At 42.7% G+C, this 18,503-nt stretch overlaps 1 protein-coding gene across 8 annotated transcripts in view; it reads left to right on the top strand.

Moving 5' to 3' along the window:
• LOC116431670 (uncharacterized) overlaps positions 1–18,503 on the top strand; it is a 312,877-nt gene that overhangs the window by 114,771 nt on the left and 179,603 nt on the right. For all 8 annotated transcript variants that reach the window (XM_076368499.1, XM_076368496.1, XM_076368501.1 and 5 more), the window contains 2 exons: positions 12,984–13,145; positions 15,526–15,709. In XM_076368499.1, coding sequence (XP_076224614.1) covers positions 12,984–13,145; positions 15,526–15,709 — 346 coding nt within the window. The remainder of the gene's footprint in view (positions 1–12,983; positions 13,146–15,525; positions 15,710–18,503) is intronic.

Genomic DNA, 18,503 nt, shown 5'->3' with positions numbered 1-18,503 from the left:
CGCAAATAAGAACGAAAGTAGAGTAGAATTAAATAACTAACAAAGGAAATGAACGCGAGGAGCTTTAGAAAGGTCATTAAGAATATGAAGTATTATGAATTAAATTAGAAGAAATTTTTAAACGGAGTAATCCAAGAAACGCGCAGAAGAATCTACATATACTCGAAAGCCTATTACTGACCACTACAATTGTCATTTACCAGTGCACATTAAAAACCAACAATACCACGCACTAAATACATAAAATGATAATAACAAAATAATGAATAAAATAAAAGAAAATAAAGAAACATATATAAACATTTCAATTTCCAACCATTTCTCACAGCTCCATTAGATACTACCAATCTTTTACGTTACTCTGTACGTGGTCCTCTACGACTTGAAGCAGGATCTAGGTAGCCGCGCGGAACGCATCTCAAACGATTCTCCAGAAATCTCGGAGATACCCAACGGAACGGCACGATCAACGAAACCGAAACTTGGTACGCGTGTGTGCTCGCGCGTATAATAACCACGAAACGGCGGAAAGTTCTCCGGGCGAGATGCCATTAAAGGTACGATCCGTTGCCCCGAAGGAGGTTCGGTGCTCGGGAGTCGAAGTCACCGGAAAGTTGTCGGCGGGTCAGCGTGTTCAGCGTGAAACCGCCGGGGAATTGTGCGAGCACTGTAGCGATTGTTTTTAGAGCAACCAGCGCGCATCCTAACGGATTCTCCGCTGGCGGTTTTATAGAGCGAGTGAGAGAAGAGTCGAGCAAAGTGGACGGAACGGGACGAGACGAGTGGAGACGGGGAGGCGGATAGAAGGAATACCCGTGGGACGAGGAAGGCGGTGGTTGTAGCGAGCAACGCCGGCTACGAGCTTGAAATATCGCGTTCCTAATGCACTCGAGCAAAAACTGGCCGGCCTTGGTGTGCCTTCGGGGATGGCGAACAACCCCTGGCCCGCGTCCCTCTTGGGGAGAGAAAGCGGAGGTCGTCCGCGCAACAATGCTCACCATATATCAGCCCGGCGTAAGCTGTACCCGGGCTATGAATCGCTAACTAACTAAATCAACCGGAACGACTTACGGAAGGCCGCGCCGGGTGGATCCACGGGAATCGAAGTGTCGATCGGCATTCCGGCCCGTTTAAATCTGGACCGCGTCTTCATTTAGAATGCAATCCGGATGCCGCCTAACCCCCTTGCCGCCTCAGCAGCCGATAATTCGCAGATAACGTTTCTAGCGGTTTATCTGCTGAAGGACTACTGGGATTGAATTTTGGATGGAGATGAGAGACTCCGAGTGGTAACATTATAATTTTTTTTTAAAGAAGCTAGGGTTTAATTCGGAGAGGGGGGATTTCCCAGGAGTAGCGACCTTCTGATAATCTAAAAGAGTGAAAAACTTTTAATTATAGTGAAGAAGTAGATGATTGCCAACGTGAGAAAGAAGGGGAGAGAAAAATGTCGAAAAACTTGCAGGGAATGGTAACGTTGCGATGAAGTTATGTGTTTTTCTTGTATTATAGTACCTTGCGAGTTTGTACAGAGTGCAGGTAGTGAAAGGATAGGATGAGTGTTGGATGGAAATGAACCTGTGATGAAGTGTACGAAATTAGATAACTTGTGATTAGAGTATTGCTTGGTTTGGTGGATAGCGTGTATTAATTTGCTTCTACGTCGGAGTATTCTCTTAATTGCAATTTACTAATTTCAGTTATAAAATTCTTCTCTTGTCTTACTCTGAGCAGCGATAAATATTATGAATGTTACTTGTGCACGTCTTAGTTTCTAAAACTCTAGCCTCTGAACTCTTCAGACTCCAAAGACTTGTTTCCACTGGTGCTTCGGTGCATCCCTCGTAAGTCGAATTCGCATGCGAAATCCCCTGTATCGACAACTTCCGATGCACTGTTAAAACCGGATGTACATTTGTAGCTTCGCAGAGGGAGAAACGCTGAATTGTCCATTAATGTTTAACACCGGAAGATAAACGAAAGAAATTCCATATGTAGTATCGACTCTTCTTCAATGGCTGACTGTCTCCGCTTCCGTTCTCCCAGAGGGTGGTTTTCCGCGCACCACGCCCGTGAACTCTATTCCCGCAGAGCCACGATATACTCACAGTATATTATTTCTCTACGTGGCTGTCCACTCGACTGTAAATCTCTTTACATATTTTTTCGCGACCCCGAACTACAGTACGATCAAGAAAACAAGTTGTTTCCTTTTATTTGTTACTACCTTTATTCGTTCGTTTTTTCCTGTTCGAATGAAAAGGCTTTTAAAGAACTTCAAGCGAAATATTCGACTAACTAAACAATTTCACCGAATTGACAGGCTGAAAGGAATTTCGTGTTCCACGTGGACTCCGGCTACACGGTCGTTTTACAGAGTTTTTCGACCAAATATAAACGGAATGCGCGTTTGATTCCCCCGTCCTCTTTTAGCCGGGAATTTTTATCGCGTACTTTTTTCCGTACGGCGATATTAACGTAACGACGCGGATATGAAATGCCCGGCGCTGGCTGACTTTAAAATCAAACCGCGCGCGGGGTTTGCGTGCCGCGCTACCTGGGACTACGGGTTTTGCGGCCAAGCCGCGATCTCTACATCCTCACGGAACCGAAATCGGATTTCCGTTTCGACGGATGCTCGGCATTAAGTCAAAGCCGATTATGATAACTCGTCCGCGATACATCCGCGAGTCGTAAGGGGCAGCGCAACATCGCCACGGTACTAATTGTTTCTCGCGGACGATGTTCGACCTGCATCACTCGTTCTGTAACACCATCCGCGAGCTTTAAAGACGCATTATCATACAATACCTATGTAATTAAACAATTGCTCGACCATTTGTTTAGAAACTTATTATTTTGTAATTAGTTCTTCGTATAAATGTGTAGTATACAGTTTCAGGAAGTCTGCGTAGCTGTTGTTACTAAAAGATTTTCTTGGAATTAGAAAATTTCTGCAAAGATTAAACTTAGGTCAAATAAAAATCACGACAGTGAGATCGTTTTAGATTACTATGTTCGTCTAAGGTATGTGATTTTTCTAAAAATTACTGACAATGTCAATCATGGATACAAACAAACGTAATAAGGTGGACGCGATTTCGCGAGTATCGCGTATAGTGGCGGAATAGTGTGAACGTGAGAGTGTAAGAGACAAAGAGGAGAAAGAGAGAGTAAACGAAAATAATTGTATATAAAGTGTAAAAGGACGAGTGAACCTTTTTGCGTTTCATGGAGTAGTTAATAGCGACTGGCGATTTAAAAATGCACTAGTGGGATCTTGTTAATTATATTCGTTTCAATCATTTAAACTATACTATTACTTAGTTAAACCTCTTCCTGATCTTATAATATTGATAGCGAAGTAATAGTACCTCATTTCGGGTGAGAATTATTGAGTAATTTTAGTATTCACTGGCTTCTACTCTAATTTCCCGTGATTCTAGATTAAAGTGCAATTTATTACGATTACATGAATATATATTGCATAACGATGTGCAAGCGTTGCACAATGTTGCACGGCTAAGTGCGAGCTGTAGATGGAAACTACCGAGTCCTTACTAATCGACAACAGTCAGATCCTGAATATCTCTGGCTAGTGCATCGGAAATTGCCACGAATTAATATTCCGACTGAAGATGACGCGGTATCCTGATACTTGAACAGATTCGATAATACTCCATTGTAGCTACGAAGATTCGCATCGGCTCCTCGGAAGTCCTCTGCTTTCCTTGATCAAAATGTTGACCAGATAAAAGGGGCCTGGAATAATGCGCGGCTGATGCTAAGTTTTGTGCAGATAATCAACACTACACTGGGCCGAACGCTCGAGCATTAATTGCTGCGACTCGGATTCTGTGTCTTGTCTGATCTGTCAGACGACAATAGATCGTTCCAGTCGTACATCACGTTATCCGCCTGCATTCTGTATCTTGTTATCTCCGAGACAGTGATCAATGACTCGAGAACGGAAGACACGGTTTTGTAAGATCGCATTTCACTTGATTTGCTTACAATGTTACATTTCGCGTTCCGAAGACTTTTCCACGACACGATTTGTCTTCAAATCGATTGAAATTTTTGCGATGACATCTGAAAATCTTTAAGCTTTTCAAGCTTCTTTAGCGAAAAATGAAACTTCTTGTAGTTCACTGGATAGTGATGTTCTTTCATTGATTATCATGTTACATTACTAGGAAAGTTTCTTTATAATCTCGAAAAACTTGGATTTTCATTTGCAACACCTGTTTATTAAACTTATTCAAATATCTGAAATATTAATCATCGTATCATTAAAAATAAGAAAGGAATTTAGTTGATCTGTTTCAGCTAAAGTACCCTGAACATTTATATATAGCTATAAAGATTAATTCAGCACTTCTTCAGACAAATTCACCGTTTATTTATCATATAAATCATACATCCTTTAACACTAGATAACTAAACACTAAACTCGGGGCTACAGGTTAAAGACACGTATATTTTTATATTTCTTCTATGTACTCCGATAAAAGTACCACAATTTAAGAGATACATTATTAGATGCTAATTATAAAATAGGAAAACGTTCAAAATTAATGTTTAAAGTATTTACAGATATTAAATGTGGATTCCCGAATTAGAATTCGCAAAGGTGCCGAAAGTCGGTAGACTATTTAAACGAATGTTCAGTTATGAAAGGTTAGTTTTCAAAGCTAATTATTCCTGACAATTTTATCCCAATTCAAAGATTGATTGCACAGTCCCAAAATTACGAATTAAACGTTTCACCTCAAAAGGAATATATAATTCGATAACTGAAAAGCCATCGAATTAATTTCCCTCGTTTCTATCGTCTCATATATTTGCAACACAATATATCACTCAAACAAGAGCACAATGTATAGTGCGCAATCGCTAAAAGTACTCGGGACAACATAATCCCATTCATATCCCTCAACCGGTTAACTCTTCTACGAGTAATTTCGCAACGAATCAACCGTCAAGAAATTATTTCAAGGATCTCCTGAAACATTCCGCCCGCATTATCCTGTAGATTCCCCTCGATGTCTCTCTTTCATCGGTTTAAAACGCGGAATAATCCCGTTCAATTTAGTTCACCTTACGGTAAGCGCAATATGATCCCTATGGGTAAATGCCCAATCGCATTTGTTAAGAAACAAAGAATGAATGAATTTAAAAGACAGAAAGAACGCTTATGCGCCTAGTTTGCTTTACCTAAATCGACTCGATTCGACGCAGAAACACCAATAATTCCAACACTTGACCGAATCCACTATATCATTACGCACAGAGTGATACCGTCGCTCGACGCAGGCTTTGCGCGCACTGGTTCACTTTGGCGGCGCATTAATCACTCAACGTCCACGCGGGATCGCGCCACGAGTTTCGGAACGTCGCGCGATTCTCTAACGAGGAAAATAATCTACTCGCAGGACGGATCCCCGTGTAGTTATTCATATTATGCCGTTATAATCTCTTCGAGCAGTTTAGTAGTGGACTATAGCGTTCAACGATACGGGGCAGTAAAGGTAAACAAAAACTATGCGCCGTCTAGCTTAAATGTTACTGAGATTAGCCTGGTGAGAATGAGACACGAGTTTCGTGCTTTGAAAACTGCAGCCACGACTTAACCCCTAAGAGCTCAGATTTGTAGCGATTCAGCCTAAAATTGTAAACGCTAAGGTTTTCAACGCTCGAGTCATTATGAGCGAAGACTCGTCTGTCGTTAATACAGTTAATACTGTAAGGTGTTAATGTAACAATATTGAAGGTTCTTTACACTCAAATTTCCTTCCCAAGCTTCAAGGTTGAGTCATCAAGCTTCGAAGGCTCAGCCTTTAAAGTTCTGTTTTGGAGCTTCGAAGACTCGAGCTTGACAGAACTTTAAGCTTTTAAGACTCAGTCTTTAAGGTCACACCACTAACAAAGATAATCATATGTACCGGATAATGCCATGCTCGTGAATGTTTCGTTTTGAATACTTTAGACTTGCTCGTTGAACAGACTCCAACGTTAAATGCACACAAGCGATTTCCAGCATATCTCATCTACAATTATTTAGGAAGCTAGACACATAAACTTCTCTTATCCTTCTCCTAAAACAGAACTTCGTTTCTTCGTTAGCTCAAAACAATCGTCACTGCGACATGTCCTAAATCTCTCGCTTGCGTTTAGCCCAAGATTCCCGGTTTGACTGGTGCACAGCCGCGTGGCGATTCGCGAACACGCGTCGGCAATCGCGCTTGCTTACGCCGCGCGATCCAACGATCCCTCCCCTGTATTATACATATTTATAACAAGCGAAGGGATATAGAGCGAACGGGATGAAGAGACAGCGGAGGTGGCAACGCGGAGCCAATTAAAGTGCAAATGTATGGAGATGTGGATGGAATTCCAAGTAGCACAGTGACCGGGAAACCGTCATAAAACCGAATACCCCGGGCCCGAACTAATCGACACCAGCGCGCCGGCACACCGCACTAGAAGATGGGAGAATAGGGATGAAGGAGAGGCGAAAAAAAAGCGGGACTCGAGGAGAGAGCGGGGGCACGGGACAGTTGATAGATTCGAGCTGCCGTTGCGGATCCCGTGCAACGCGCGAGATGAGAATTCTGTGTCGGTCGGTCGGGGGACAGGGCGGGGAGGAGGGGATATATTTAGGTCTGGGTAGGGCTCTCACTGGAGCGAGAGAATTGCCGACTGATTTTCCCGGGGATGTGGGATAGTCCGTTGAAGCGAACAGTGGCCTAGAGAAACAAATTTTCCGCGGCGGTGGAAATTGTTGCCGTTCGAGCGTCGGATTAAAATCCGTAAAACCGGTGGCGATGGTGTTCTGGGCCCGGGCGAGAAATAAAGATCCGGAACGGAGGTGGTTGTCCGGGGGGTTAGGGCGTAGTTAGCCGTGAGGATGAACGTAGTCTCCTTCGGCTGGTTCTTCGGAGTATCGCGTTGCTCGGAGAATATACCCGGTTTTAGAGTTCCCCGTACAAGATTAATCGCGAGAAATGAGAGCATGTAAATGGCTTTATTAGAATCCGAAAGCGGGGGAAAGTGCTCGCGACGATGTGTTGTTCGAGGGAGCGAATGGTGTGATGTGAATAACTTTTTTCTTGTTGCTACCGAAGTAGCTGGAAGATCATTCTTGCTTTTTTCCGAGTAGCGCGTTTGACGAGAGTCATTTCACCCGAGAGATATTTCACCTGTGAATTCTAAAGAGTAAATACGGCGCGGAATAAATACAACTTTGTGACGTTTCCTGTTGTTCCGCGATCAAAACTTTTCACGGGTCGAATACGGCAGAGCAATTAAAGTTGATTTCGAAACGCCCGTGTTAGGGAAAATGGTTTAGCGCGACCTCGCTGGTATCGCGATTGGTTGAAAGATGACGGGCCGCGAGGTCGCGCATATAATGGAATTTCAAAACAGGATCCATTCTTCAATTACGCTAGAAAATAGTCACCAAAAATTGGTGGCGGCTCGGTTAAAATCGCCCGCCGAAATAGCCCTGGCCGAGGCCGGAGCGAGCGCGAGAACAAACAGCGAGATGAAATCGCGACAAATTGAATCATCATCGATGTCACGGAAACGCGTAAACAGTCCGATCAAAGTTGCTGTGGCGGTTGATGAATTGATAACGGAGTCGCGCTCGGAAAAAATGCCCGGATTTTCGGGCGCCGGCGAGCGGAACGGTAGCGAAAAAAAGCTGAACTGTTGGGCGCTCGTGTATCAGCGGGCAGTCCAATAAATTTCGCCGGGTCGTTGAAGTTTGTATTTTGTACAAATTTCACGGAAACGCGGCCCTAACTTCCGTTTCGAAATTCGCCGATCGATCGGCGGATCGGACGTTCGTTCGTTCGTTGATCGGTCCTTCTATCGCGTGAAATATCGTCGTGAGGACAGAAAGACCGTTGGAACGCTTGGCTGTGATTTTTCCAGAAAAATACCGATGCCTCGTTGTCCCCCAACGATTTATCGTCGTCCTAAAGTTTCGTTCACGGGAGAGGCATCGCGGAGAATCAGATTATTCGTCCGATCGGCGGTGCGAGGCTCGCTCGGTCGTTCATCGAGGCGATCGTCAGGGGCCAACAGCTTTCGTGGACAAGCGAGCCGATAGGCGGGCACCGATACCTGTCGCTTTCCATCTAATATCGGCGATAATGAACGGCCTGCGAAAATCGAGCTCCCTTTCAACGAAACGACGTGTCCGCTGGTTCCGTCTATTACCATGGTAATGCGCGTGGCTTTCGTCGACGTTGAGAGCAGCTGCGCGAAAGAGCCGGACCGGCGCACACCGCGTTTAAACGAAAATTATTAGACACTTCCGTAGGGTTGACCGCACCCGGGGACCGGACTGTATTGGCTGCCATTACGTACCGACCGGGCCGCCACTGTCGGATCGGAATATCACGATCTACCGGGAAGGCAGCTAACTGAAATTGACCGGCGTCCGGTTCATTAGAATTTAACGTCGACCAAAGTGAACGCTAAGTGGATCTTTTCGTTGTCCTCCGTCCTCCTACGTCCTCGCCTGTCCGTTCATTTTCCCTGCTAATTTGCGTTAAAAGTTTTATCCTGTTTCCGCTGATCCCGCGTACTTTGCCTTTCTTCAGGAGAACCTTGACGGATGAAACGAGCCGTTCCGCTTGGGGCGGGTTTGTTGGACGATCGACATTTTGCACGCATGAGATCTCTAACATATCCATCTTGGAGGTAATACATCATTTTCTGCCGTAAACTACGTTATAAAATCTGCAATAACATATTTCTATATTTCTTTGTTGCTCCAAGTATATCGCAAATGTAAAACATCGAATTTGAAGCCCACAGAGTACTTCATAACCAGAATATACAAATTAGCCGAGCGTCTTATCAATCCTCCCCCGAATCTCGTATACTTCCATACTGAGAATCCGTGTCATTAAATATTGATAAATCCTGAACGAAAAACAATAAGCTTCAGCGGTATCGCGATTGAATTGGAAATCACGCGTAAACCAGCAGCGTCTATAAAACAAACGACGTTGAGCAATAAATCCGTGTCACAAGGATGAATGGGAAGTACCGTGGAGGAATGGCACTTCCATAAGCTTCGGTGCATAAAAGCACGCGTCCCCATTGTACGATCCACGGCTCTCGCGGCGCGGGTTACAGTAACCGCGCCGCGGGGGCGCGAGCGCGGCTTAGTGGTCCCAAGTTGAGCAGGAACGGCACGGTGATTCGAGCGAAGGGAGGACTCTGCAGCAACAAAACGGCGGTAAGACTCGCTGAGCTTTAAATTCCTTCTGTCTACGATTTCATTCCTTCCGTCGGGCGGATAGACCATCCGCGTCCAAGTGATCGAGTTTACCTGTTCACCTCACCGTTCACGCGAGGTCGTTCCTCTTTCCCCATAAAAACGATACCGCCCTTGATATGCGACTTCGTCCAAGTCCCGCAGCCAGCTACTCAACCCTCTTCCCAGCGACGTTAAACAAACCCCCGTAATCGAGACCGAATCGATGGATTAAGAATCCAATTGGAAATGTCCGCCCACCTCCTGTCCTACCCCCTCGGTCCCTTTCTCCATCTCGCTCGTTCTCTCCATGCCCCGTGAAATCCCTTGAAATCCGAGCCCCACCAGTGGCGTTCCCCTTAACCACCTTCCCAGCGCATTCACGGCCCTAAAGCGTTCGCCTACACGGACATTTTTCTGAAATACATTTCCAGAGGCAGCCCCAATGGTGTCGGTGGCAGCGGTGGCGGCGGCGGTACCGACGGCGGCGGCGGCGGCGGTAGTGGCGGCACCGGCAATAAAGTTTGCTTTATTTTTACTACCCCTCTGGCCAAGTCCCGCCCCGTATTTCCTCGGGATATTGACATATCGGGGGTGCCGGGGCTTCTCCTCTTAACGCCCTTTTTACACTGGCACGGAATTTATGTCTTCTTCCTACGCGTCCTTTTCTACGACGATCCCAGCCCCGACCGCACTCCCTCTCTCTCTTTCTATCTCTCTCTCTCTCTCCCTGCTCTTTTTCCCCCGTTTCGCTCCGATCTACATCTCCCACGTTCTTTCTCCTTACTTTTCCTTTTTCTCTTTCGGCAACGCGTTCACCATTCGCGCCCCTTTCTACCGATATTTTTATCTAACTCCGCGCAAGCCGCCTCTCCCCTCGCCGCGTGTCCTCCGACGGTTCTCCAAGCCCTGGCGTAGGAAAAGAAGAAGACGACAATCAATCACGCGCGCGTATCTCCACGTTTGTAGAATCAATCGGAAATCTCTATTAGGCGTCGGCTCGGCCGAGGACTCTCGCCTTTTTTCCTTACACTACCGCGCTCCGTTACCGACCACTCGATCGATCCGCAGCCCCGATAACGCCACCCATTGTTGCTGTCGCAATTTGTTCGCGGCGGTTCACCCGCTCCGGGGCAAGCCGGGGAATTGTTGGCGGCGGTGGATCGTTTGCGGAGCCTCGTGCGTGCGGCATGTTATAGGCGATTCCGTTGGAATCAATTAAATGTGTAGTGTTCGTAATAACGAGATCCTTGTTGTTTTATGAAATTGATGTTATTATTCTTATCTTTGATATTTCGTGGTGGATGCTAAAATGTGTTCTTCCATTCAGATCTTGAAACAAACGCTTTCGAATAAAGTTCATTATTATTATAACACAACATGTTTATATTAATTAGTAATAAATTAATATATTAATTAATATCAAGCATTAATCCTGTGTACAAATGAATTATTTAATTACTCGAATAACCAGAGATTGATATGCAGTGTTCCTTTTGTATTGTTTAAGACTTCGAATACACAATTCAGATTTTTATAGAAAGAGTTTCCAAAGTTTAATAAATCGCCTGTAAGCGGTCGATACACTGAATAAGTTAAATATTCTGCCAATATTTCCACGTCGATATTTCTATCTGGCAGCACGCGTGTGTTCGTTCAGCACGAAAAATGGACAGAGGAATACCGGTATATTGCAAGAAGCATTACCGGATACCCAAACAAAACGACAGTTTATTAATTGTCGGCTTTGCGAAGCGCTTTAGCCGCATAGTCGATGCGCGCAATGAAGGATCCGCGGTACATCCGAAAGAAAAACGGCAGCGTTTCGCCGACGAGCGAGCAAAAACAATGAGCAATCGGTCGTCCGGGGGTTATATCCCGCCTACGGTTCCGTTTTTCAGTGCATTTCTATTTATCGGTACCCTGGGACGCGTTGGTATAAGAGAGACGTGGGGAAAAACAGACAACGAAGCTGCGTGAACAACGACACAGAACGGAGGAAAGGGATAAAAGAAGAAACGGTATCACTGCGGTCGAAATGTTGACCCCTTGCCTTGTAATATCGTGTCAAACTCACGATAAAAATGTCTAACAAAGGTTCATGCGAATTTCAATTTTATAGAATATAATTAGGAAAATATAATTGAAATAAGAAATCACTTCCCCTAGTAAATAATATAAAAGGCAACATAATTCACAGATTTCGTATATTTCTTCGCGTTATGTGCATTCTGTGCAATTTTTCACTCCCAAATCCATAAATGCATAAATATCCACAGTCTAGTCGTTATCTTCATTCGCACTGAAATGAAGTGTTATTTTTCTATTATCAATTGTTAGTCATAGAAATAAATTCCGATAAACGCGGAATTTCTTTTGTCCGAATAAATTATTAACGATAAAATTGTTTTAACGAGGCCAGTCGCGAAAGGAATCATAGGACAAGGAGTTAAACGAGAAATAGGTTGTGGAGAAAAGCCACGCGCGACAAAGGGCCACCAATAGGCCGGAATCGTTTGAATGGCAATTCCAATCGGTCCCAAATATGCGGAAAACGCGATACACCGGTGCAGCTCTATTACTTGTCCTACCCGGGGTACACGAAGAATTGCGTTTTCTAACCGGCTTAGCATCGTTCCGCACACTCGATCGTGGACGCCGAACACTACTGTAAACTAAATAGATTCGCTTGTCATTGGATTCTCTCTTTGTACGACTGTCGCGTTCCGCAATGAATCGACAAAGAATTTAATCCGATCCGTCCAGTCGAGGCTATACCCCGAGGCTTTTGTTTGAATGCATGGCGTGATATTTGCTGATGCTCCTAATAATAAGGCTGGAATGAAAGCGCTGCGCCGTACGTTTAATTCCAAAAATGAATTATATTTAATTAGACGCGTTCGGTCGAATGAGACTGCTCGCTCCAATTTAGTTTTAATGAGACGGGTGGGACATTATTTAGCAGTGCGCGCGCGACGCTGTTAATTGTAATCCGTAGTGATGTAGTTCCCTTTACAGTTTATTTAAGAGATTCGACTTAATCAGACGTGGATATTCCTCATGCATTGGTAATTTTATATTGACCCTTTATTTGAATAAAGTAAAGAATAAAAGAAATTTAATAGAATTATATGAAATACTCTGTATAATTAGAAAATTATAAAACTCAATTGAAAACAGTATATGATCGCTAAAAATAGGTAAAAATCGGTAATAACAGCTTGCCTTCGGAAAATTGAGTTTCTTATCATTTTGAAAGAAATGAAATAAATTTAGCGCTTAATTTGACAAGTGAAACTAATCCATGATTGATTAAATGAGAGGAGTAGATCTGTATTTAATCCGGTAAGTAGAACAAAATTGTCACGCGGAGCAAATCTATATTTACCAAATTGAATAAACCGAATCAGTCGATATTAAAGTAAATTTCCTCCTTGGTTGACCTTTTATTAAATAAGGACAAAGAGCGTCATACTTGGACGAAGAAATTGAATTGCGATTGTCTAGTAATAGACACGGATAGTAGGTGTACACTTTGTTACAAAAAAGTGTTACCTTACTTCGAGTGCAGAGAATGCCCCACATTTTTCCATGCGCCTAGCCTCGGTTCCCTTATGCAACACTTGCATCGAGTATTCTGTCCCGTAATGACCCGCTTTGGGCACGGCTGTTTAAACTCATTTTCTAACCGTTCCGTGTTTCGTTCCAGGTCAAGTAGATCTTTGGACACAAACGACGAAAGGCTGCGCCTGCAGTTTTAATTCATCCAGCAACGAATGCGCGTGCTGCGTCCCATCCGGAGGATGCAGCTGTGGCGCAGCGTCGCCGGACAGATGCGCTCAGTGCGGACTGGAGAAACACTGCGGCAACAGTAAGCATTACCATTACCTTTCATCATCATTCGTCTTAATATTCGCCGTGTCAAATTAAAGAGGGCCGCGTACACTTCCGCGTGGACGGTGTTAATTACGAACATCCATGCAATCATTCCAATATAATATCTCGCAATTTCTCTTTATTAGAGAGATATAATCTTTTCAACTTGAAGTATCTCATAACGGATTTAGAATAATCTAATTCATAACTCGATAGACATTACTTTCCCTTTAAAACAATAACGATTTGAACATAGAAATTTCTTTGAAGAAGAAATATGAATCGCGATGATTGATATTAAAAACTTTTATTCTTTATTATAGTAGTGCATTTAAAAACAGTACTCTCTAATTAAAAATAGAACTACCGAGTATTTAATACGATTAATATGTAATCCCTATAAAAATTGTAACAGTAGATTATTTTCAGTTTCTTCAGACATTTATTATAGTATTCAAATGAAATTACTTATTTTCAAGATCATTTCAAACATTGAATGCTTTTAGAATATCAATAATTGCTAAACAGATTGAAACTAGTCATATTGACTGATGCGGTACTTCTAGTGTTAATAATAAAACTTGGATGTTCATATTATGAGAAATGTAGTTACAGATGAACTTTACTATCTTCTTTGCAATTGCATTAATACAAATATCACCGATTTCAAAATACATATACCCACATCCCATCGCTACATTTCCTCGTTGATCAATCCTAACCTGTAACAAGAGGAAGATTCTCGGATTCGATTCCTGATTCGATTCTTTCCCCCCACACATCTCCTCATGTCTTTTCCCAGCACCTAGAGCTACAACTTCCAGTTAGTCTTTTCAATGTCAAACTCGTTAGCGATCCGACTAGCAGTTAGAGGGCACCATTCCCGTTTACCTCCCGCCCGCCCAGCCAATCGTCTAATTCGAGTATTTACTTCCATCCAACGCGGAACGTAATTACGTCACTCCGAAAAGGCAACCACTATCCCTTTGAATTCGTGTCGTCATTAGAAACAAGATTTGCCCCATTAAGCCGCCATATCCTATCTATTCTACCCTTCTTACGCCACACCTGCCCTGTCTGTGTTAGTCGCGTTCCGCGAACAAGTAGAAATTAGAGCTTCTTTGGAAGCGAATGGCTGAGCAATTCCCCAGAGAACCTGCTCAGGTAGCCTGAAAACAGACCAAGAAAAAGAGCTCTGGGGGAGAGCGAAGAAATCTTTCATAGTGGAGGGGATGAATAATTTCCGAAGTTACTCTGGCAACGCTTATGAAACCGTTCGCGAAAGCAGAGAATTTTCTTTCGGATGTTTACAGATGACACCTCTGGCTACTGGGGATAACATATAAATCCCGTCGCCGAAATTGCTACCCTCTTCTTTCCCCATAACTGATTACGACACGCCCGTTCCTTCAACCAGTCATTCGTCTACCCCTCCTGTTCGTTAATTACAGCCGACATTATTGCCCTTTCGTTTCATCAATCAAACCGTTCTTTCTCTATGCTTCTTACACGCGTGGATAAAAAGCCTACTGGTCGCTTAATTATGGTTGCCACATTAATAGCGGGTCAGTTTTGTGTTCATATTAGGCGCGGCTGATTTGATTTCTTAAGCTTGCCATTATTATTTGGTTTGTCTGTTTATTGTAGTCGAACTGAATATGTTGAGAGAAAAGAATATTTTTTAATTTGAAGCCTTGTTCTTGAGAAACTGGAGTCTGAACATTTATAAATTGTGCTAATTCTGTGATGAGTAGTAATTATTAAATATTCTTTCTTTTTGGGACATAAGAAGTTACCAGAAATTAAGAATTGAAAAATAATCGCGTTATAAACTCTTTCAACGATTGAAATGACTCTAATCTTACCTGCCTTAAAAGTGAACGCGGTTGTTTATTACTTGCTGTTTCTACTTGTTACAAGTAGAACGTACAAACGCAAGAGTATTAAACCAATCTGCAATGTTCAGTCTTTTAAATACCAAGTCTTATAAAACCCGTTCTATAATATTTTCACATTACAGAAACGTCCAATATAAAAACATTCTCATAAACCAATATGTTACACCTATAGAAAAATATCGATTAACTCCAAACCTAAGAAATCAGCGAAATAATAAAACCACATGAAGATTCGTGTTAGAATTTGTATTACTGTATTAAATCAAACCAATTCGTATAAAAAGAGGAAAAAATGATATCGAATAAAAGCCTCCTGAGAAAAGTTTTTGTAAATACAGAATTGATTTTATAAGTAAATTGTCTTTATTATTTTCAGCTTACATTTCCGTGTACACTTGCGAGAACCATGCACGGTCATGGTAGGAACGAATGGTTTGCGGTATGTACGTTCACCGATCGCCCGTTTATCTGTTCCAGTGTGCAATATAACGCTGGACAGCAAGCAGTTATTCAGCAAATCGGATCGCGGTTTCGGACAAATAAAGTCGCCGTCTCTTGAAGGACCCTCGAGGTGTATGTACAGATTCGTGCCGGACACTGGCCAGCGAGTCGAGATACAAATCTATCGACTGATCTCCATCGGACAACACAACGGCATCGCGTAAGTGGCTTTTGCATTTTGCTACGCGCTACTACTCTACCTGTGCTGCCCCGCCCTCTGTGACGGTACTGCTCAAAGTACTTTGAGGATAGTTCGCGTAGACGTTACTCGGTTCACCGATGAACTTGATTACTTTATGGTTCTTGATCATTGAACGGCAGAATTTGCGTACTCGCCAGGCACAGTAGCGGACAGACGATGATATGTGAGATATCGGCAAATCAATGACTCTACTACAATGGTTTCTCGATACGTTTTAACAATATCGATGTTAACCCCTTGCCGTACTTAAACAAACTTGACTCGTGATAAAAATTTTGGACGAAACATAAATATCACGAGTCTGACTCGAGGTGGCAACACGAGTGAGATATCGGTCGCTGTAATTATGGGACGGATTTTGCCCTGTTAAATGTTATGCCAAGGGGTTAACATACAATGCAAACGAATGTAAAAGGACAAAGTTGATACACCGCAATTTACTTGCTAATTTCAGCGAGAATTTATAACATTGTAATTACACGAATGGCTGGTTCACAATATACCGGAAGGTAGTTCGATTACACGCAAAGCAGCAAACAAGGAAATGTATTATTCGACACTGTCGTGTTTATCAACAAATTTGGTCACGAGAATTTGTCTTTAATTTGTTAAAGTATGCTACAATAACATTTCCTTTATTTTTGTTTAAGAACTCAATAGCCAGTGCTCAAATAAGCATCAGTGAAACCGTAAAATCGAATCGAATCTATCAATTGTCAGATTATTCGAACAGGTGAATGAAATTGTTCAAAAACGAATTATGGGAAACATGAAAACATTACCGGTTCTGTATTTCTTGAATATAATTCTCAAACTTCGACATCTACAATCGGTCACGCGTAACGCGTTTGCATAAAATCGCGCCACGTTGCGTGTGTTTCAACGGTAAAAGAATCGAGCGTTTTCGCATTTAGTTAATTAATTGAAACGGTGAATATGGGGAAGAATATTATCGGCGGACAGTGTTATAACAATATTTGCCGGACGCGGACGCACCGATAATTTGTACCGTTAATGTAAAACTGTATTGACCGCGTTGGTCCCTGCGTGTATCGCCGCTAAAACAGATCCACATTGATTGGCCACCGGCCCGGTATTAATCAGAAGTGTTTTTAATCACCTCAGGCAGACATATCGGCTCCTACTATTTTGTTTCATACTTTTAATTGAATTAGCTTGTCGCGCCGAAACGTATTCCGTCGGCCTGAAAATTGTTATTACAATAAATTTCTGCGCCGCGGTGTTCGTGCTGCGGTGCATTTTTCATACGCGGAACAATACATTTCGTTTGTCACTTCAAACGGAAATCACAGGGGAAAAACAACACTTGACGTCAAGCTGTTGAAACATCGTCATTCGTAGGGGTTCAATTTTGTTTAACGAGCTAACGAAAGAGCGAAATTGATTGCCAAATGCTCGCTACGAAACTATTAATCTTTTAATAAAGTGTTAACATTTGTTATTCCATTAATCGTGATTTTTACACAGTTATTGTCAGGTAACGTCCGCAATGAAAACGGGAATACAGTAGAACACCTAATAATTCTAAAATAAAATACTAATAAATGCAGTGTATATGCAATATATTAAATATAGCATTCCAAACTTGAAAAATCTGTCTCAAATATTTGAAAATCATCATCATTACTTAAAAAAGAAACAGTCTCAACTTGACATTATTAATTTAAGTTTATTCTGACTATTAAATATCCACAAAAAAATATCTATATTTATCGATACTACTTGAGCTAAAAAATAACAGTACTCATATTTAATCAATCTAGTTTAAAATCTCCATCCCAAATTTACCTCAACAATACATCAATATGATCTACAAAATTATTTAGTTCACACGTAAACTACTTAATAATGAAATCAACACGTACACAAATTATAATAAACACATCAGTAATAAAACATTTAGGCAAGTTGGGACCTGTAAAGGAGATAAAATTATTATTACGGTCTGCAAAAGACAACCCCAACATGACATGGCACGCATTACACAGCACAAATACACTTGGAACCGCATATTGTCCCTTTATGTCCGATCATGGGCAAGGTTTACCGCGCGTGTCCCCGGTTTGCACACTCGAAAGTGAAGTTAAACGGTGGCTTATAGGAGTCGGCATGATTGGAGATCGCTTATGTCGATGGCCGTTTCAATTTGTCATACTTCCGCCCTTTACCGGTCCACCACCACCACCATCGCACTTAAGTCCCTCTTCAACGTGTGCGACGCGATGGGATGGGACGCGGTGCGGCGCGGAACGGTCTTCGAAAGAAAAATTACTGTTTCTAGAAGCGTCTCTCTCCCCACCACGTTCCGTCTTTTCTACGCTCGGACGTAGTAGTAGCGAACGAAGTTCACAGCGACCGGGAATGGCCTTCGACAAGCCTCACGAAAGTTCTTACAATTTTTCGACAAAACCCACCTCCCCGGTTCACCATTCTTGGACCTTTTCTCGTCTCGCGCAACCTATAAGTAGAGCTTAGAAACGCGAACGCGCGAAGCGTCCCAGGCACGGTTACTTTAGCACTTTCCCTTCATCACATTTGGACAGGGCGCGCACGATAATGTGCTTCAAATGCATTTACGGTGTTCAATTACTTCCTTCGTTTCCTTCTCTTCCTATTTCCATCGCGAATGGAGAGATTTTGGGTAAACGGAATTTAAAAGAGATGTGGAGAGTTAAGGAAGTGTTCGTGGAAATGCTGATGGGTGTTTGAACGATTGAAGGAATTGGAAATG

Source organism: Nomia melanderi, chromosome 6, assembly GCF_051020985.1.
Source record: "Nomia melanderi isolate GNS246 chromosome 6, iyNomMela1, whole genome shotgun sequence".
NCBI lineage: Eukaryota > Metazoa > Arthropoda > Insecta > Hymenoptera > Halictidae > Nomia > Nomia melanderi.
This window is presented reverse-complemented; position numbering and strand designations above follow the sequence as displayed.